Source organism: Salmo trutta, chromosome 37 (assembly GCF_901001165.1).
Source record: "Salmo trutta chromosome 37, fSalTru1.1, whole genome shotgun sequence".
Lineage (NCBI taxonomy): Eukaryota > Metazoa > Chordata > Actinopteri > Salmoniformes > Salmonidae > Salmo > Salmo trutta.
The window spans coordinates 2,721,576-2,744,800 of record NC_042993.1 but is presented as its reverse complement, the minus strand read 5'-3'; the positions used below and the strand labels follow the sequence as shown (position 1 = coordinate 2,744,800).

General features: G+C 44.0%; 1 protein-coding gene across 1 annotated transcript in view; it reads right to left on the bottom strand.

Annotated features, from left to right (window-relative positions):
- Positions 1-19,612: 19,612 nt before the first annotated feature.
- Positions 19,613-23,225, bottom strand: part of trim46a (tripartite motif containing 46a) — a gene marked incomplete in the record, with an annotated part of 23,842 nt that continues 20,229 nt past the window's right edge. Inside the window, 1 exon segment of the mRNA XM_029737259.1 lies at positions 19,613-21,088. Within this exon segment, the coding sequence (XP_029593119.1) occupies positions 20,671-21,088 (418 nt within the window).

The following is a 23,225-nucleotide window of genomic DNA, read 5'->3' as shown; positions in this document are numbered from 1 at the left end:
CCTAGCTCCAACAGTGCAGTAGTACCTGCAACAGTGCAGTAGTCACACAGACTGAGAGACATAGTTAAAACTGCAATATGTAACTTTATGGGCGACCTGACCAAATTCACATACGTTATAGGTCTGTCATTCTCACTGAAAGCAAGTCTAAAAAGCTGTAGATCTGTTCTATCTGCTCTATTTCTATGCTTCCCATTCTTAAGTGTCGTTTTTGCATCTTTTACTTTCAGTTTTGTACAGCAGCTTCAAACAGTTGAAAATAAATAACCAAACATATTTTATCTATATTTCACAGCGGTTTAGATGGTACAATGATTCCCTACACTCCGAGTGCTTGTTTTGTCACAAACTGAAATGAGGTGAACTATCAGTATTTTAGCAACCAGGAAAAGGTGGAGCGATTTCTGCATATTGTACCTTTAGTTAAATCATGTTGTTGTCGTAGATCACATTCAACCAATTATGATCCACTTGGTCTCTCTTCAACAGTACTGATGATTGTGTCTGTGGACATTTGGCAAATTGATTGATTACTCACTCTGGGTGGGAATCTGATTTCAGATTCTGTTCATGTATTTATAGGCTAATGTCTTCTCTTAATTAGACAGCTAATAGTCTTGTCTTGTCCATCACTACCAACAGACAACAGAGGGAGGACAAGGCTGGCTGTGCTCCCCTCCGTTGCTCCTGTAACAGTGGAGGTCAGACGTCACAGAGTCTAAAGAGGCAGACATGTTGTTTTTCTGCTGTCAGTGTCCAACTGTCCTGTCACACACACACACACACACACACACACACACACACACACACACACACACACACACACACACACACACACACACACACACACACACACACACACACACACACACACACACACACACACACACACACACACACACACACACACACACACACACACACACACACACACACACACACACACACACACACACACACACACACCCTGACCTTCACTTTTCTGACATTCCTGTCCCTCCTCTTGTCCATGTAAGTGCATGTGCAGTTGCTGCAGGAGGGATTTATGGTCAACAATGTGCAGACAGCAGCAGCCAGTGTGTTTCTATTCCCAGTTTAACCAGTGTTCTGTCACTGGAATGCCGCTCTCTTTCTGTTGACTTTCATCAGCATTCTTCACTCAGGTCACACAGGTTACACAGCTGAAGGCCTCTCTGTCTGTCTGTCTGTCTGTCTGTCTGTCTGTCTGTCTGTCTGTCTGTCTGTCTGTCTGTCTGTCTGTCTGTCTGTCTGTCTGTCTGTCTGTCTGTCTGTCTGTCTGTCTCTCTCTCTCTCTCTCTCTCTCGCTCCTCTCTCTCTCTCTCTCTCTCTCTCTCTCTCTCTCTCTCTCTCTCTATCTCTCTATGTCTCTCGCTCTCTGTCTCTCTCTCTTTCTTACTAATATTGTACCTTCACAGTATGCCTTCAGGGCTTTACGTCCCAGGTCTGACTGTCCTGTTTCACCTCTATTCCTCTCCTGTCCTCTCCTCTCCTCTAATGGTATACAGGAATTCTGTTTGACAGACAGACACCTCTGTCTCTAGTGGCCGAAATGTAGTTACTCAACTGACAGAGACCAGGCAACAGTGGAAACCTTGTAAACCATGGTGACTTGAATTAAACCACCACTTTATTGACAGAAAAATGATTCATATTTTATTACCCATCACCCTGAAAGATAATGGATGTGTGATGATTATGATGATCATTAAACTGCAACATTTTGTTCAACAATAGATAGTAGATAGGTTTCCTCCTAGAGCCAGTTGTACTATAGACTCCAGTAGCCTCTTCCCTCACCGAGGCCTGGTCTGGTAAAGGAGTTATATACAGAATCCCACTGAATTCTCTTATCTGCTCAGACAAACAGGTGGTGGATTTAACAGCCAGGTCACCCGTGATACAAGTCAGTATTCAACGTCCATCCATGTCTGAGGACATCGGGAGATGATGTGGAAACTGGACACCAGGGGCAACAGTGAGCGCTGTAACCTTCAAATAGGTTTCAGTTTCGCTAGGACGTTGTATAAGCATCTGCCTCTATTTGAAAAGGTTGCAAGTTATTTCAAATTGTTGTTGTTTTAAGCCTATACCAAATCTTAACCCTTACCTTAACCATTCAGAGTTAATACCTAAACCATTCATTTATGCCTAACCTTAACCCTTACCTTAACCATTCAGAGTTAATACCTAAACCATTCATTAATGCCTAACCTTAACCCTTACCTTAACCATTCAGAGTTAATACCTAAACCATTCATTAATGCCTAACCTTAACCCTTACCGTAACCATTCAGAGTTAATACCTTAACCATTCATTAATGCCTAACCTTAACCCTTACCTTAACCATTCAGAGTTAATACCTTAACCATTCATTAATGCCTAACCTTAACCCTTACCTTAACCATTCATTAATGCCTAACCTTAACCCTTATTTTAACCATTCATTAATGCCTAACCATAACCTTTACCTTAACCATTCATTAATGCCTAACCTTAACCCTTACCTTAACCATTCAGAGTTAATACCTTAACCATTCATTAATGCCTAACTTTAAGAATTTAGAGTTAGTGTCTTAACTTAACCCTAACCTTAAAAACTCTGAATTAATACCTTAACATAACCCTAACCTTAAAAACTCTGAATTAATATCTTAACTTAACCCTAACCTTAAACACTCTGAATTAATACCTTAACATAACCCTAACCTTAAAAACTCTGAGTTAATACCTTAACATAACCCTAACCTTACTAACTCTGAATTAATATCTTAACTTAACCCTAACCTTAAAAACTCTTCAGTTAATACCTTAACTTAACCTTCATTTCTAAACTTAACCTTAAACACATCGAAATTTGACATTTGGAACAACTTCAACATTTGACCTTTGAGAAACATGGTTGAACAACATATTCTGACCTGGCTGCGGTAAGAGCTGACAGACACAGAGGATTTAAAGCAGTTGTTACTGCACTGGGTTAAATCAGGGTCACACAGAGTGTTTCTAGGTAGTCTTAAACACATCTACTGTGACACACATGGTTATGGGCTTAAAGAAGACACCTGTACCATGTCAGATATAGAGTTGAGAGTTTACGTCTCAATATTACACTTTATATACATCACAGAAGACTGAAGTATAACTAAACCATTTGACATAGAAACACCAGATTTTGTTAATTATTTACGAAATTCTGAAAAATATGAATAACATTCCACCCATGAGGCCACTAGGTCATTTAACTGCAGGAAAGGCTATTGAGACACAGCTGTTGAGGGAACTGTGGTGTTTTGCTTGGAACAGCATACTGATGCTGTCGCACAGGTGGCTGGTGGCACCTTAATTGGGGAGGACGGGCTCATAGTAACGGCTGGAACGGAGTCAGTGGTGTGGTATCAAATACATCAAACACGTAGTTTCCTTGTTATGAGCCGTCCTCCCCTCGCCAGCCTCCTAGTATTCTGCACTGTAGGCACTTCAAGTAAGCCACTACTCATCTGTAAGTAATCCTACATGGATACAAGAGGCATATCTCATACTTTGTTGTTATAGAATTAGTTATTCACTTGAAGTAAAGTGGGTTGTGAGTTTAAATGACTACAAGCAGTAGACAGATTTATTCATCAGGAATGTGTGTATGTTTCAGGTTTTGTGATCTCTTTTACATTTTCTATGTGTCAGATATTGTTAAGCCCATCAAAAGCCCAGGTTTATGATATATTTCCAGTGTTGTCTAGTGGCCGTCTTTGGTGATGAATTTGACCAGATCTGCAAACTCCATCATATCGAGCTTGTGATCTCCATTTCCGTCATAAGCCACAATGAACTCCTCCAGCAGCTGATCATTCAGCGCCTAGAGAGAGAGAGAGAGAGAGAGAGAGAGAGAGAGAGAGACAGAGACAGAGAGAGAGAGAGAGAGAGAGAGAGAGAGACACAGAGAGAGAGAGAGAGAGAGAGAGGGAGAGAGAGAGACACAGAGAGAGAGAGAGAGAGAGACACAGAGAGAGAGAGGAGAGAGACAGAGAGAGAGACAGAGAGAGAGAGAGAGAGAGCAAGAGAGACACAGAGAGAGAGAGAGAGAGAGAGAGAGAGAGAGAGAGAGAGAGAGAGAGACTCAGTCTTAGTTTAGGATTCTTCCCTTTCAGCCCAGTACACACACACAAGCACAAGCACACACACACGCACCTGGACCTGGCTGAACTCATTGGAGAGGAGGCTGCGGAGCTGCTCGGTGGTGAGGGATTCTCCATCTGAGCTGTAGCTGAGGAACAGAGCTCTAGTCATGGGCCTGCTGGAGCCCTGCGGAGTGGCTGGAGGGAGAGGGAGATAGAAGAGGGAAGGGGGTGAGACACTTATTGCTCTCAGGAATGTCCATCCTCCCATCCAGCAAAGACAAATACATGAGGAGAGAAATTGTGTTGACTAAGGATACTATTTTGACCACTTACTTTTCTCAGTTTGGGCCATGGAGACAAGACAAGAAAGAGCCAGCACTGCCCCCAAGTGGTGGAGAAATGTCATTGCAGTAACCTGCAGAAGACAATAAAAGACATTCAAAATGGGCCTGAAGTTGGGCATGGAGTTGACTCTGAAACTTCATTGTTAGAAATGTGTGATGAACATGAAAGCCCAAGATAGACTGAGATCACACCACCCAATATTACTCACTCACCCAATAGACACACAGGTACCGACATACCTAAAATATTTGTAAAACCTCACATAAGATATATAGCTCTTTGACAGAGAGAAATACTTTCGCTTGTTTCGCTGTTCCTCTTTTTCCTCCTCGTCTGTTTTACAGATTAAAACCTGTTCGGTCACTTCAAAGCAGTGTTGGTAAACCACCTGTTCCTCTTCCTCCTTCTCCTCCATTTAAATTATAATTAAATTCAACTTTAATTATCTCATCTCAGGGGCCATCAAGAAAGGCAATTTACACTTTAACTATTCACTAACCATGCAAACTGAATGCCTAAATAAACCTTTCTCTGTGAATGAGATACTTTTTGACATGTTTAATTTTTTTTAAATAATAATCACTCTGTCTGACTGAGGGATTATTATGGTGTTACTCAGTGATTATTATGGTGTTATTATGGTGTTATTATGGTGTTACTCGGTGATTATTATGGTGTTATTATGGTGTTATTATGGTGTTACTCGGTGATTATTATGGTGTTATTATGGTGTTATTATGGTGTTATTATGGTGTTATTATGGTGTTACTCGGTGATTATTATGGTGTTACTCAGTGATTATTATGGTGTTACTCAGTGATTATTATGGTGTTACTCAGTGATTATTATGGTGTTATTATGGTGTTACTCAGTGATTATTATGGTGTTACTCAGTGATTATTATGATGTTACTCAGTGATTATTATGATGTTACTCAGTGATTATTATGATGTTACTCAGTGATTATTATGGTGTTACTCAGTGATTATTATGGTGTTATTATGGTGTTACTCAGTGATTATTATGGTGTTACTCAGTGATTATTATGATGTTACTCAGTGATTATTATGGTGTTACTCAGTGATTATTATGATGTTACTCAGTGATTATTATGGTGTTACTCAGTGATTATTATGGTGTTATTATGGTGTTACTCAGTGATTATTATGGTGTTACTCAGTGATTATTATGATGTTACTCAGTGATTATTATGATGTTACTCAGTGATTATTATGGTGTTACTCAGTGATTATTATGGTGTTATTATGGTGTTACTCAGTGATTATTATGGTGTTACTCAGTGATTATTATGATGTTACTTAGTGACACCATTATATTGTTACATGCAACAGTCAGGTGTGTCTTGAGCTATTCTGGTGGCTCATTATGAGACTGTGGAACAATGATTGTCAGAACAATGGCTGCCTGGGCGGATACACTGCCAATCCAGTTCTGTCAGTTTGGCGCCTGGCAGCATATACACACGTTGACATGCACAAATAATACCACTCCTGTTTACCTGGCATTTAAACTGGGCAAAGCCAAGTGCTGAGAGCCATTCCCCACATATATTGTCCCATTAGTCAATCAAAATATGACAACTTTATAATATAGCCCATGCCAGGGGCCCATCTGGAACATTCTTATATGACAGACATACTATTGGCATTGTTTGGTCACAGGGAGAGAACACATGAGAACAGAGAGAGATGTGTGAGATAGAGAGGACAGGGAAAGAGAGAACACATGAGAACAGAGACAGACGTGTGAGATAGAGAGGACAGGGAAAGAGAGAACACATGAGAACAGAGACAGATGTGTGAGAAAGAGAGGACAGGGAAAGAGAGAACACATGAGAACAGAGAGAGATGTGTGAGATAGAGAGGACAGGGAAAGAGAGAACACATGAGAACAGAGACAGACGTGTGAGATAGAGAGGAAAGGGAAAGAGAGAACACATGAGAACAGACACAGATGTGTGAGAAAGAGAGGACAGGGAAAGAGAGAACACATGAGAACAGAGACAGATGTGTGAGATAGAGAGGACATGGAAAGAGAGAACACATGAGAACAGAGACAGATGTGTGAGATAGAGAGGACAGGGAAAGAGAGAACACATGAAAACAGAGACAGATGTGTGAGAAAGAGAGGACAGGGAAAGAGAGAACACATGAGAACAGAGACAGATGTGTGAGATAGAGAGGACAGGGAAAGAGAGAACACATGAGAACAGAGACAGATGTGTGAGATAGAGAGGACAGGGAAAGAGAGAACACATGAGAACAGAGACAGATGTGTGAGAAAGAGAGGACAGGGAAGAGAGAACACATGAGAACAGAGACAGATGTGTGAGAAAGAGAGGACAGGGAAGAGAGAACACATGAGAACAGAGACAGATGTGTGAGAAAGAGAGGACAGGGAAGAGAGAACACATGAGAACAGAGACAGATGTGTGAGATAGAGAGGACAGGGAAAGAGAGAACACATGAGAACAGAGACAGATGTGTGAGAAAGAGAGGACAGGGAAGAGAGAACACATGAGAACAGAGACAGATGTGTGAGAAAGAGAGGACAGGGAAAGAGAGAACACACATACCCAGGTTCATGTATTTTCTCAGAGAAGGAGGAGATCAGGTGTAGCTAGCAGCAGGTGTCTCTTACCTGTATGAGGCTGGTCAGGTGGCGGAGTGGCTGTTCAGGGTGTGAGGACCGGAGGTTACCAGAGGGAGTGTGTGTGTTCTATTTAACTAACTGGATACTTCCTGCTCCTTCTCTGTTGCTTTGACAACAGCCACAGAGGCAGGGCTTTGTTTTAAACCCTCACTCCCTTCTCCCTCCCCTTCAAGTTAACTCCACCTTGTGGATCTAGGTGAACAGACTATGGTGATGACTGTACCTAGACCTCCAATAGGCTTAGTGGAGCTTTAATAATAATAACAGCTTCAGCAGCTAGCCCTTCAGTAACTATGGTGATGACTGTACATAGACCTCCAATAGGCTTAGTGGAGCTGCAATAATAATAATAACAGCTTCAGCAGCTAGCCCTTCAGTAACTATGGTGATGACTGTCCATAGACCTCCAATAGGCTTAGTGGAGCTTCAATAATAATAACAGTTTCAGCAGCTAGCCCTTCAGTAACTATGGTGATGACTGTACATAGACCTCCAATAGGCTTAGTGGAGCTTCAATAATAATAACAGCTTCAGCAGCTAGCCCTTCAGTAACTATGGTGATGATTGTACCTAGACCTCCAATAGGCTTAGTGGAGCTTTAATAATAATAACAGCTTCAGCAGCTAGCCCTTCAGTAACTATGGTGATGACTGTACATAGACCTCCAATAGGCTTAGTGGAGCAGCAAAAATAATAATAACAGCTTCAGCAGCTAGCCCTTCAGTAACTATGGTGATGACTGTCCATAGACCTCCAATAGGCTTAGTGGAGCTTCAATAATAATAACAGCTTCAGCAGCTAGCCCTTCAGTAACTATGGTGATGATTGTACCTAGACCTCCAATAGGCTTAGTGGAGCTTCAATAATAATGACAGCTTCAGCAGCTAGCCCTTCAGTAACTATGGGGATGACTGTACCTAGACCTCCAATAGGCTTAGTGGAGCTTCAATAATAATGACAGCTTCAGCAGCTAGCCCTTCAGTAACTATGGGGATGACTGTACCTAGACCTCCAATAGGCTTAGTGGAGCTTCAATAATAATGACAGCTTCAGCAGCTAGCCCTTCAGTAACTATGGTGATATTTCTGATACCTTGCTGCTTTATTTATATTTACTTACCTTTGAGTCATTTAGTAGACACTCTTATCCAGAGTGACTTACATGAGCAATTAGGGTTAAGTGCCTTGCTCAAGGGCAATCTATAGATTTTTCACCTAGTTGGCTCGGGGATTCAAACCAGTGACCTTTCGGTTACTGGCCCAACACTCTTAACCACTAGGCTACCTGCCGACCCTACTTACTAGAGGACACAAAACAGACAGACAGAAGTAACAGGTTTGATTGTCCCACATGCACAGCATCAGATAAAAATGACCTGCTTTTGGTCTGTGCAAAATGGTCCCTGTTTTATCACACTGCCAAGGCTATCTGGAACTTTCCACAGAGGACACGTGCCAACATCTCATGTATTGGTTCAACAACACCAGTGTGTATAAAGAAGGACTGAGCCCAGTAGACTACATTAGTTCTGAAGAGACATTGTTTCAGAATGAGGGGTGCTGGAGCTCTGCTGGTGTTGCTGTACTGTCTGTCTGGGACATGGGCTCAGGGCCAGAGTGGAGGGGTTAGGGAGAATGACATCACTCTACAGGGTCACAGCGAAGGGGGAGAGAGCAGGGAGAGTGATGCTGAACCGTTGACCCCCCCAGCCTGACATCTGGACTGAACTGAAGGAGCTGAGAGACATGGTGGTGGAACAGAGAGTGGAGCTGAGGAACATGGTGGTGGAACAGAGAGTGGAGCTGAGGAACATGGTGGTGGAACAGGGAGTGGAGCTGAGGAACATGGTGGTGGAGCTGAGGAACATGGTGGTGGAACAGAGAGTGGAGCTGAGGAACATGGTGGTGGAACAGAGAGTGGAGCTGCGGAACATGGTGGTGGAACAGGGAGTGGAGCTGAGGAACATGGTGGTGGAACAGAGAGTGGAGCTGAGGAACATGGTGGTGGAGCTGAGGAACATGGTGGTGGAACAGAGAGTGGAGCTGAGGAACATGGCGGTGGAACAGAGAGAGCTGAGGAACATGGTGGTGGAACAGAGAGTGGAGCTGAGGAACATGGTTGTGGAACAGAGAGTGGAGCTGAGAAACATGGTGGTGGAGCTGAGGAACATGATGGTGGAACAGAGAGTGGAGCTGAGGAACATGGTGGTGGAACAGAGAGTGGAGCTGAGGAACATGGTGGTGGAACAGAGAGTGGAGCTGAGGAACATGGTGGTGGAACAGAGAGTGGAGCTGAGGAACATGGTGGTGGAGCTGAAGAACATGGTAGTGTAACAGAGAGTGGAGCTGAGGAACATGGTGGTGGAACAGAGAGAGCTGAGGAACATGGTGGTGGAACAGAGAGTGGAGTTGAGGAACATGGTGGTGGAACAGAGAGTGGAGCTGAGGAACATGGTGGTGGAACAGAGAGTGGAGCTGAGGAACATGGTGGTGGAACAGAGAGTGGAGCTGAGGAACATGGTGGTGGAACAGAGAGTGGAGCTGAGGAACATGGTGGTGGAACAGAGAGTGGAGCTGAGGAACATGGTGGTGGAACAGAGAGTGGAGCTGAGGAACATGGTGGTGGAACAGAGAGTGGAGCTGAGGAACATGGTGGTGGAACAGGGAGTGGAGCTGAGGAACATGGTGGTGGAACAGAGAGTGGAGCTGAGGAACATGGTGGTGGAACAGAGAGTGGAGCTGAGGAACATGGTGGTGGAACAGAGAGTGGAGCTGAGGAACATGGTGGTGGAACAGGGAGTGGAGCTGAGGAACATGGTGGTGGAACAGAGAGTGGAGCTGAGGAACATGGTGGTGGAACAGAGTGGAGCTGAGGAACATGGTGGTGGAACAGAGAGTGGAGCTGAGGAACATGGTGGTGGAACAGCGAGTGAAGCTGAGGAACATGGGGGCCAGAGTGACAGCCAGTGAGGGTCAGGCGGTGGAACTGAAGAGAGAGAATTCAGGTAAAAAAGGGTGTTTATGTATAATAATAGCAAATTCAGGATGTAGTGCAATTGGGACTCCAACCCGAGTCCCTGCACGTGTCAGTCCAACGTCTTAGCCATTACACCAAGATATGCAAACGTTTGTACTACGGGCACTACACTATGTTTACTGCATGTGGGTTAGCTCCTTTTTCATTAAGTAGAGATTAAAAAGCCTCATGTTATTGTAGTTTGAGACCAGACTGAGTGCCAGTAAGAGCCAGGTGGAGGAGCTGAAAGGAGAGGTGGAGGAGCTGAAAGGAGAGGTGGAGGAGCTGAAAGGAGAGATGGAGGAGCTGAAAGGAGAGATAGAGGAGCTGAAAGGAGAGGTGGAGGAGCTGAAAGGAGAGGTGGAGGAGCTGAAAGGAGAGGTGGAGGAGCTGAAAGGAGAGGTGGAGGAGCTGCAGAAGGAGAGATGGAGGAGCTGAAAGGAGAGGTGGAGGAGCTGAAAGGAGAGGTGGAGGAGCTGCAGAAGGAGAGGTGGAGGAGCTGAAAGGAGAGATGGAGGAGCTGAAAGGAGAGGTGGAGGAGCTGAAAGGAGAGATGGAGGAGCTGAAAGGAGAGGTAGAGGAGCTGAAAGGAGAGGTGGAGGAGCTGAAAGGAGAGGTGGAGGAGCTGAAAGGAGAGGTGGAGGAGCTGCAGAAGGAGAGATGGAGGAGCTGAAAGGAGAGGTGGAGGAGCTGAAAGGAGAGATGGAGGAGCTGAAAGGAGAGGTAGAGGAGCTGAAAGGAGAGGTGGAGGAGCTGAAAGGAGAGGTGGAGGAGCTGAAAGGAGAGGTGGAGGAGCTGCAGAAGGAGAGGTGGAGGAGCTGCAGAAGGAGAGATGGAGGAGCTGAAAGGAGAGGTGGAGGAGCTGCAGAAGGAGATGGTGAACCAAAGAGCGGAGTGTCACTGTGACTGAACAGCAGTTCCACAAGAACAAGGTGGAGGAACTGGAGAGAGAATGCAGCGAACATTAGGCAGCTTCATTTCATTTGACTATTGTAGTCAGGAAGAGTTGGTTGAATTCATCATCAGTTTATTTCAGCTCTAGACATCAGATAATTTGACTATTGTAGTCAGGAAGAGTGTGTTGAATTCATCATCAGTTTATTTGACTATTGTAGTCAGGAAGAGTGTGTTGAATTCATCATCAGTTTATTTCAGCTCTAGACATCAGATCAAGAGCTCTAGATATTATTCCCATAATTGTAGCCCAAGCAGCTGAACTGTCAGCCATGGGGACCAGAGTGACAGCCAGCGAGAGAGAGGTGGAGGAACTGAAAGGAGAAGTGAAGGGGCTGAAGAGAGAGAACACAGGTAAGACAAACACAGACTTTCAGAAACTCATTGTATCTAATGTGGTGTGGGAATATGTTCATTTTATGAATTTATCTTACTCAACATACAGTAACTTAAAGAACTATTTTGTGCTCAGAGATAGACCCAAGCTGGCCTTCTCTGCTGGTTTGACTAACTCAGGAAAGAAGGATCTTTCAATACTGAGACCCAACTGATCTACACCAACGTCTTCACCAACATCGGCAACACCTACAACCCACATACAGGTAGGTACTGCTGCTACGTATATGACATTAGTTACAGACACCTACAACCATCATACAGGTAGGTACTGCTGCTACGTATATGACATTAGTTACAGACACCTACAACCATCATACAGGTAGGTACTGCTGCTACGTATATGACATTAGTTAGACACCTACAACCATCATACAGGTACTGCTGCTACGTATATGACATTAGTTACAGACACCTACAACCATCATACAGGTACTGCTGCTACGTATATGACATTAGTTACAGACACCTACAACCATCATACAGGTAGGTACTGCTTGCTACGTATATGACATTAGTTACAGACACCTACAACCATCATACAGGTACTGCTGCTACGTATATGACATTAGTTACAGACCCTACAACCATCATACAGGTACTGCTGCTACGTATATGACATTAGTTACAGACACCTACAAACCATCATACAGGTACTGCTGCTACGTATAGTGACATTAGTTACAGACACCTACAACCATCATACAGGTACTGCTGCTACGTATATGACATTAGTTACAGACACCCTACAACCATCATACAGGTACTGCTGCTACATATATGACATTAGTTACAGACACTACAACCATCATACAGGTACTGCTGCTACGTATATGACATTAGTTTACAGACACCTACAACCATCATACAGGTACTGCTGCTACGTATATGACATTAGTTACAGGACACCTACAACCATCATACAGGTACTGCTGCTACGTATATGACATTAGTTACAGACACCTACAACCATCAAACAGGTAGGTACTGCTGCTACGTATATGACATTAGTTACAGACACCTACAACCATCATACAGGTAGGTACTGCTGCTACGTATATGACATTAGTTACAGACACCTACAACCATCATACAGGTACTGCTGCTACGTATATGACATTAGTTACAGACACCTACAACCATCATACAGGTACTGCTGCTACGTATATGACATTAGTTACAGACACCTACAACCATCATACAGGTACTGCTGCTACGTATATGACATTAGTTACAGACACCTACAACATCATACAGGTACTGCTGCTACGTATATGACATTAGTTACAGACACCAACAACCATCATACAGGTACTGCTGCTACGTATATGACATTAGTTACAGACACCTACAACCATCATACAGGTACTGCTGCTACGTATATGACATTAGTTACAGACACCTACAACCATCAAACAGGTAGGTACTGCTGCTACGTATATGACAGTAGTTACAGACACCTACAACCATCATACAGGTAGGTACTGCTGCTACGTATATGACATTAGTTACAGACACCTACAACCATCATACAGGTACTGCTGCTACGTATATGACATTAGTTACAGACACCTACAACCATCATACAGGTACTGCTGCTACGTATATGACATTAGTTACAGACACCCACAACCATCATACAGGTACTGCTGCTACGTATATGACATTAGTTACAGACACCTACAACCATCATACAGGTACTGCTGCTACGTATATGACATTAGTTACAGACACCTACAACCATCATACAGGTACTGCTGCTACGTATATGACATTAGTTACAGACACCTACAACCATCATACAGGTACTGCTGCTACGTATTTGACATTAGTTACAGACACCTACAACCATCATACAGGTACTGCTGCTACGTATATGACATTAGTTACAGACACCTACAACCATCATACAGGTACTGCTGCTACGTATATGACATTAGTTACAGACACCTACAACCATCATACAGGTACTGCTGCTACGTATATGACATTAGTTACAGACACCTACAACCATCATACAGGTACTGCTGCTACGTATATGACATTAGTTACAGACACCTACAACCATCATACAGGTAGTACTGCTGCTACGTATATGACATTAGTTACAGACACCTACAACCATCATACAGGTACTGCTGCTACGTATATGACATTAGTTACAGACACCTACAACCATCATACAGGTACTGCTGCTACGTATATGACATTAGTTACAGACACCTACAACAATCATACAGGTACTGCTGCTACGTATATGACATTAGTTACAGACACCTACAACCATCATACAGGTACTGCTGCTACGTATATGACATTAGTTACAGACACCTACAACCATCATACAGGTACTGCTGCTACGTATATGACATTAGTTACAGACACCTACAACCATCATACAGGTACTGCTGCTACGTATATGACATTAGTTACAGACACCTACAACCATCATACAGGTACTGCTGCTACGTATATGACATTAGTTACAGGACACCTACAACCATCATACAGGTACTGCTGCTACGTATATGACATTAGTTACAGACACCTACAACATCATACAGGTACTGATGCTACGTATATGACATTAGTTACAGACACCTACAACCATCATACAGGTACTGATGCTACGTATATGACATTAGTTACAGACACCTACAACCATCATACAGGTACGCTGCTACGTATATGACATTAGTTACAGACACCTACAACCATCATACAGGTACTGCTGCTACGTATTATGACATTAGTTACAGACACCTACAACCATCATACAGGTACTGCTGCTACGTATATGACATTAGTTACAGACACCTACAACCATCATACAGGTACTGCTGCTACGTATATGACATTAGTTACAGACACCTACAACCATCATACAGGTACTGCTGCTACGTATATGACATTAGTTACAGACACCTACAACCATCATACAGGTACTGCTGCTACGTATATGACATTAGTTACAGACACCTACAACCATCATACAGGTACTGCTGCTACGTATATGACATTAGTTACAGACACCTACAACCATCATACAGGTACTGCTGCTACGTATATGACATTAGTTACAGACACCTACAACCATCATACAGGTACTGCTGCTACGTATTTGACATTAGTTACAGACACCTACAACCATCATACAGGTAGGTACTGCTGCTACGTATATGACATTAGTTACAGACACCTACAACCATCATACAGGTACTGCTGCTACGTATATGACATTAGTTACAGACACCTACAAACATCATACAGGTAGGTACTGCTGCTACGTATATGACATTAGTTACAGACACCTACAACCATCATACAGGTACTGCTGCTACGTTAATGACATTAGTTACAGACACCTACAACCATCATACAGGTAGGTACTGCTGCTACGTATATGACATTAGTTACAGACACCTACAACCATCATACAGGTACTGCTGCTACGTATATGACATTAGTTACAGACACCTACAACCATCATACAGGTACTGCTGCTACGTATTTGACATTAGTTACAGACACCTACAACCATCATACAGGTACTGCTGCTACGTATATGACATTAGTTACAGACACCTACAACCATCATACAGGTACTGCTGCTACGTATATGACATTAGTTACAGACACCTACAACCATCATACAGGTAGGTACTGCTGCTACGTATATGACATTAGTTACAGACACCTACAACCATCATACAGGTACTGCTGCTACGTATATGACATTAGTTACAGACACCTACAACCATCATACAGGTAGGTACTGCTGCTACGTATATGACAGTAGTTACAGACACCTACAACCATCATACAGGTACTGCTGCTACGTATATGACATTAGTTAGACACCTACAACCATCATACAGGTACTGCTGCTACGTATATGACATTCGTTACAGACACCTACATCACTAACAGGCTGCTCCAGTGTTTATGAGGGACAGACAGTGTTGATCTCTCCCTCCTTTCCTCTGATTCAGATGTCTTCACAGTCCCATTGAGAGGAGTCTACTACTTCAGATTCTCTGGCGTGGACGCCCGCACATCGGCACATATGGGTGTATCCTTATTTAAGAATAATCAGTATGAAATATTGTCAAAACAGTACAATAGCCAGGAAGGGCATCAGTATGTATCTAATGCAGTCACTCTGGAGGAGGGGGACTTAATCTACATGTACCTTCCCTCAGGCTATGGTCTCTATGAAGATTCAAATAAATGTTGCCCCTTCAGTGTCTTCCTGCTCTCCTCTATGTGAGGGCAGAGAGAACCAAAACAAAAGCTGTGATGAAATCAGAGCCATGAGTTTTCTCATAACAACCCGTCCATTCAACATGATGTAATAACTAATGACCTGTGTCTTCTGTTCTATGTCCTAAATTTGACTTCATTTTGTAGATGACTAAAGTATGCAGGGTTGTTGAACGGCCCAGTGATTCCTCTCCCCGTCTGGTCCTCATTACTGATATGTTCCTGAAACAGAACATCATTCACGTAACACCTCAATGTAACTGTTGAATTGTTTATTCCTTTTTCTCATGACGTTTTACAAACATTCTGCCAGCATGGCAAAGTCTAAATGAGGGAGATGCTACAGTCTAAAGTCATTCAAGTGCTGTAAGGTATAAGACAACTGTATTTTACAACCAGATCATTCAGGACAGACAGAACAGAAAGCATGGTTGTTACAGCGAGACCTGCGAGCAACAGATGGGATTGGACTGGACTCTCTCTATATATATACCACTGGAGGCTGCTGAGGGGAGGACGGCTCATAATAATGACTGGAATGGAGTGGTATCAAACACATGAAAACCATGTTCTTGATACCATTCCATTCACTCCATTCCAGCCATTATTATTAGCCGTTCTCCCCTCAGCAGGCTCTACTGATATATACAGTACCAGTCAAGTCTGGACACACATACTCATTCATGGGTTTTTCTTTATTTTTGCTATTTTCTACATTGTAGAATAATAGTGAAGACATCAAAACTATGAAATAACACATATGGAATCATGTAGTAACCAAAAAAGTGTTAAACAAATCAAAATATATTTTATATTTGAGATACTTAAAAGTAGCCACCCTTTGCCTTGATGGCAGATTTGCACACTCTTGGCATTCTCTCAACCAGCATCATGAGGTAGTCACCTGGAATGCATTTCAATTAACCTCTTTGGGCTTGGGGGCAGTATTTTGACGTCTGGATGAAAAGCGTGCCCAAGGTAAACTGCCTGTTACTCAGGCCCAGAAGCTAGGATATGCATATAATTGGATAGATTTGTATAGAAAACACTCTAAAGTTTCTAAAACTGTTAAAATAATGTCTGTGAGTATAACAGAACTGATATGGCAGGCGAAAACCCGAGGACAAACCATCCAGAAAAGAAAGAAAATTCAGCCCACCACTGATTCCAATGGCTGTCATGTTTAATATGAAGGGAAAACCTCCCAGATTGCAGTTCCTAGGGCTTCCACTAGATGTCAACAGTCTTTAGAAAGAGTTTCAGGCTTGTTTTTGGAAAAATTTGCTAGAATTTGTAGTTTTGCTAAGTGGCTTCCATTTTTGCTGTAGTGTTTTCATGCGCGTGCATGAGAGCGCGTACTTTGTTGTTTATCTCCGGTAAAGACAATAACGATTCTCTGTCTTAAATTTTATCGTTTATTTACATATTAGGGTACCTGAGGTTTGATTATAAACGTTGTTTGACTTGTTTGGAGAAGTTTATTGGTAACGTTTGGGATTCATTTTGTATGCATTTTGAAGGAGGGAAACCAGTGGATTATTGAATGAAGCGTGCGAGCTAAACTGAGTTTTTGGGGATATAAAGAAGGACTTTATTGAACAAAAGGACCATTTGTGATGTAGCTGGGACCTTTTGGAGTGCCAACAGAAGAAGATCTTCAAAGGTAAGGCATTTATTTTATCGCTATTTCTGACTTTCGTGGCGTACCTGCCTGGTTGGAAAATGTTTTAAATTATTTTGTGTGCAGGGCGCTGTCCTCAGATAATCGCATGATGTGCTTTCACCGTAAAGCCTTTTTGAGTCTGACACAGCGGCTGGATTAACAAGAAGTTAAGCTTTTTTTCTGATGTATGACACTTGTATTTTCATGAATGTTAAATATTACTATTTCTGTAATTTAAATTTCGTGCTCTGCAATTTCACCAGATGTTGTCGAGGTGGGTCGCTAGCGCCACGTCTAGCCCAAAGAAGTTTTAACAGGTGTGCCTTGTTAAAAGTTTATTTGTGGAATTTATTTCCTTCTTAACGCGTTTGAGCCAATCAGTTGTGTTGTGACAAGGTATGGGTGGTATACAGAAGATAGTCCTATTTGGTAAAAGACCAAGTCCATATTATGACAAGAACAGCTCAAATAAGCAAAGAGAAACGACAGTCCATCATGACTTTAAGACATGGCTCTCATGAGAACCGCCACAGGAAAGGAAGACCCAGAGTTACTTCTGCTGCAGAGGATAAGTTAATTAAAGTTAACTGCACATCAGACTGCAGCCCAAATAAATGCTTCAGAGTTCAAGTAACAGACATCTCAACATCAACTGTTCAGAGGAGACTGTGTGAATCAGGCCTTCATGGTCGAAATGCTGCAAAGAAACCATTACTAAAGGACACCAATAATAAGAAGGGACTTGCTTGGTTCCAAGAAACACGAGCAATGGACATTAGACTGGTGGAAATCTGTCCTTTGGTCTGATGAGTCAAAATTTTAGATTTTTGGTTCCAACTGCAGTGTCTTTGTGAGAAGCAGAGTAGGTAAACGGATGATCTCTGCATGTGTTGATCCCACCGTGAAGCATGGAAGAGGAGGTGTGATGGTGTGGGAGTGCTTTGCTGGTGACACTGTCTGTGATTTATTTAGAATTCAAGGCACACTTAACCAGCATGGCTACCACAGCATTCTGCAGCGATACACCATCCCATCTGGTTTAGTGGGACTATCATTTGTTTTTCTACAGGACAATGACTCAACACACCTCCAGGCTGTGAAAGGGCTATTTGATCAAGAATGATGGACTGCTGCATCAGATGACCTGGCCTCCACAAATATATTTGTTTAACACTTTTTTTGGTTTCTACATGATTCCAAATGTGTTATTTCATAGTTTTGATGTCTTCACTATTATTCTACAATGTAGAAAATAGTAAAAATACACTTTTGGCACGTACTGTATATATATCTCCCTCTCTCTGTCTCTCACTCTCTCTCTCACACACGTACACACATGCATTCAAGTAAATATACACACTCTCACGCACACACACATTCAATATACTGTATGAATACTGACAGTCTGAGCCTCGACCCTGAAAGATCTATCTTTTTAGTAATAATCTGTTGAGTAAAAATGTATTATTGCCAGTCATAATAATCATAAAAGCAATGAATAAAAAGCTATAAAACAGTATAAATATTCAGCCAGCTCAGATGAGAATGATAAAATAAGTATTATAATTTTAATTCAGATGAATACACACACATCCTAAATCTTCCCATTGACATCAACACATGATTTACGCAAAATCCTTTCTATCCATAATGTGTAAATCCCATTCATCTCTATTTTGTCTCAAAATATAGACTAGATATTTATACCCTCTTGATTTGTAATACATGTTTGAAGCTTATGAGACAATCTTCCACAATGTGAGCATTTTGGTTTGGTTTCAAACAATAAGATCTATGTGAAGTGCAGGTAACATGAATCCTAACAGATAACGTCCCACTCATGAGTCATTTAACAGTTAACGTCCCACTCATGAGTCATTTAACAGTTAACGTCCACTCATGAGTCATTTAACAGTTAACGTCCACTCATGAGTCATTTAACAGTTAACATCCCACTCATGAGTCATTTAACAGTTAACATCCCACTCATGAGTCATTTAACAGTTAACATCCCACTCATGAGTCATTTAACAGTTAACGTCCACTCATGAGTCATTTAACAGTTAACATCCCACTCATGAGTCATTTAACAGTAAACGTCCCACTCATGAGTCATTTAACAGTTAACATCCCACTCATGAGTCATTTAACAGTTAACATCCCACTCATGAGTCATTTAACAGTTAACATCCCACTCATGAGTCATTTAACAGTTAACATCCCACTCATGAGTCATTTAACAGTTAACATCCCACTCATGAGCCTTTTAACAGTTAACATCCCACTCATGAGTCATTTAACAATTAACATCCCACTCATGAGCCATTTAACAGTTAACATCCCACTCATGAGTCATTTAACAGTTAACATCCCACTCATGAGTCATTTAACAGTTAACATCCCACTCATGAGTCATTTAACAGTTAACATCCCACTCATGAGCCATTTAACAGTTAACATCCCACTCATGAATCCTTTAACAGTTATTTAACAGTTAACATCCCACTCATGAGTCATTTGACAGTTAACGTCCCACTCACGAGTCCTTTAACAGTTAAAGTCCCACTCATGAGTCATTTAACAGTAAACATCCCACTCATGAGTCCTTTAACAGTTAACGTCCCACTCATGAGTCATTTAACAATAAACGTCCCACTCATGAGTCATTTAACAGTAAACGTTCCACTCATGAGTCCTTTAACAATAAACGTCCCACTCATCAGTCATTTAACAGTAAACGTCCCACTCATGAGTCCTTTAACAATAAACGTCCCACTCATCAGTCATTTAACAGTAAACGTCCCACTCATGAGTCCTTTAACAGTAAACGTCCCACTCATCAGTCATTTAACAGTAAACGTCCCACTCATCAGTCATTTAACAGTAAACGTTCCACTCATGAGTCCTTTAACAATAAACGTCCCACTCATCAGTCATTTAACAGTAAACGTCCCACTCATGAGTCATTTAACAGTAAACGTCCCACTCATGAGTCCTTTTCAGATGCAACACAGAAACAGCAACAGTTGGAATCACACCAGAATACACATATCCTGATGTAACCTGCAGAACGCTTACAATCCACTGGATTCCGGGACATTGACATTCTTCTATTCTGCATAATGTACATCAACAGTTGCAGACATTACAAATGAAACCTATACATAAAAAAGTAAACATCAAGTTGATAAAGGTTCTTTCCACATCATTCACTCCATACTTCTTCAGTTACCTAAATTGATGGCGCGTGATTGGATGGTGACCCTTCTGTGCGGTGGCTCCTCTATGCTCCGATTGGCCACCAGCTCCTGCAGCTGCAGTGCCCCTCCACCAATGAAACAAAAGGCCGGGCACACAGGGGCAGAGCAATCCACATGCCCCTCCCACAGGGTGCGTAGCGAGTGGGCGTCGTAAAATGTGACCCGCCCCTTTTCGAAGTCCAGACAAACCCCCAGGCGCGGAGGTAGGGGGGCAGTAGGGGGGCCATGGTTGTTCCCATGAGTACTGTGGGTACTGTGGTGTAAGTTTGCTGCCCCCTGGGGTAAGAGGACCTTTCCCATGCCCATGGTCAGGAAGCAGAAGGGAGGGGAGGAGTCTGGGGAATCCTCAGCCCCACTGTCATGGCCACTGTCTGGGTCATAGCTGGATAGAGGGAAGGGGGAGGGGAGAGAGAGGGGAAGGGAGGAGGGAGGGGGAGAGAGAGGAGGGGGGAACAGGAAGAGAGAAGGAGGGATGGGGAGTGAGGAAGAGGGAGAACAGGGGGAGACTGAGTTTACTTAGTTATCATTGGAACCACTTCTTTACTACCCCCTACCTCTCTATCCCTCTGTCCCCTCTACCTCTCCATCCCCCTGTCCCCTCTACCTCTCTATACCTCTGTCCCCTCTACCTCTCTATCCCTCAGTCCCCTCTACCTGTCTATCCCTCTGTCCCCTCTACCTCTCCATCCCCCTGTCCCCTCTAACTCTCTATCCCTCTGTCCCCTCAACCTCTCTATCCCTCTGTCCCCTCTACCTCTCTATCCCTCTGTCCCCTCTACCCCTCTGTCCCCCTCCTATCCCTCTGTCCCCTCTACCTCTCCATCCCTCTGTCCCCTCTACCCTCTCCCTCCCCCTGTCCCCTCTACCTCTCTATCTCTCTGTCCCCTCTACCTCTCCCTCCCTCTGTCCCCTCTACCTCTCCATCCCTATGTCCCCCCTACCTCTCTATCCCTCTGTCCCCTCTACCTCTCCCTCCCCCTGTCCCCTCTACCTCTCTATCCCTCTGTCCCCTCTACCTCTCTATCCCTCTGTCCCCTCTACCTCTCCATCCCTCTGTCCCCTCTAACCTCTCCATCCCTCTGTCCCCTCTACTTCTCTATCCCTCTGTCCCCTCTACCTCTCCATCCCTCTGTCCCCTCTACCTCTCTATCCCTCTGTCCCCTGTACCTCTCCCTCCCTCTGTCCCCTCTCCCTCTCACTTCCTCTGTCCCCTCTACCTCTTCATCCCTCTGTCCCCTCTACCCTCTCTATCCCTCTGTCCCCTCTACCCCTCTGTCCCCTCTACCTCTCCCTCCCCCTGTCCCCTCTACCTCTCCATCCCTCTGTCCCCTCTACCTCTCTATCCCTCTGTCCCCTGTACCTCTCCCTGCCTCTGTCCCCTCTACCTCTCCATCCCTCTGTCCCTCTACCTACCTCTCCATCCCTCTGTCCCCTCTACCTCTCTATCCCTCTGTCCCCTCTACCTCTCCATCCCTCTGTCCCCTCTACCTCTCTATCCCCTCTACCTCTCCATCCCTCTGTCCCCTCTATCTCCTCTACCTCTCCATCCCCCTGTCCCCTCTACCTCTCCATCCCTCTGTCCCCTGTACCTCTCCCTCCCTCTGTCGCCTCTACCTCTCCATCCCTCTGTCCCCTCTACCTCTCTATCCCTCTGTCCCCTGTACCTCTCCATCCCTCTGTCCCCTCTACCTCTCTATCCCTCTGTCCCCTCTACCTCTCCATCCCTCTGTCCCCCTCTACCTCTCCATCCCTCTGTCCCCTCTACCTCTCCCTCCCTCTGTCCCCTCTACCTCTCCATCTCTCTGTCCCCTCTACCCTCTCCATCCCTCTGTCCTCTCTACCTCTCCCTGTCCCCTCTACCTCTCCATCCCTCTGTCCCCTCTACCTGTCTATCCCTCTGTCCCCCCTACCTCTCTATACCTCTGTCCCCTCTACCTCTCCATCCCTCTGTCCCCTCTACCTCTCTATCCCCTCTACCTCTCCCTCCCCCTGTCCCCTCTACCTCTCTATCCCTCTGTCCCCTCTACCTCTCTATCCCTCTGTCCCCTCTACCTCTCCATCCCTCTGTCCCCTCTACTTCTCTATCCCTCTGTCCCCTCTACCTCTCCATCCCTCTGTCCCCTCTACCTCTCCTCCCTCTGTCCCCTCTACCTATCTATCCCTCTGTTCCCTCTACCTCTCCAGCCCTCTGTCCCCCCTACCTCTCTATCCCTCTGTCCCCTCTACCTCTCCCCCCCCTGTCCCCTCTACCCTCTCTATCCCTCTGTCCCCTCTACCTCTCTATCCCTCTGTCCCCCTACCTCTCTATCCCTCTGTCCCCTCTACCTCTCCCTCCCCCTGTCCCCTCTCCCTCTATCCCTCTGTCCCCTCTACCTCTCCATCCCTCTGTCCCCTCTACCTCTCCCTCCCCCTGTCCCCTCTACCTCTACATCCCTCTGTCCCCCTCTACCTCTCTATCCCTCTGTCCCCTCTACCTCTCCATCCCCCTGTCCCCTCTAACTCTCATCCCTCTGTCCCCT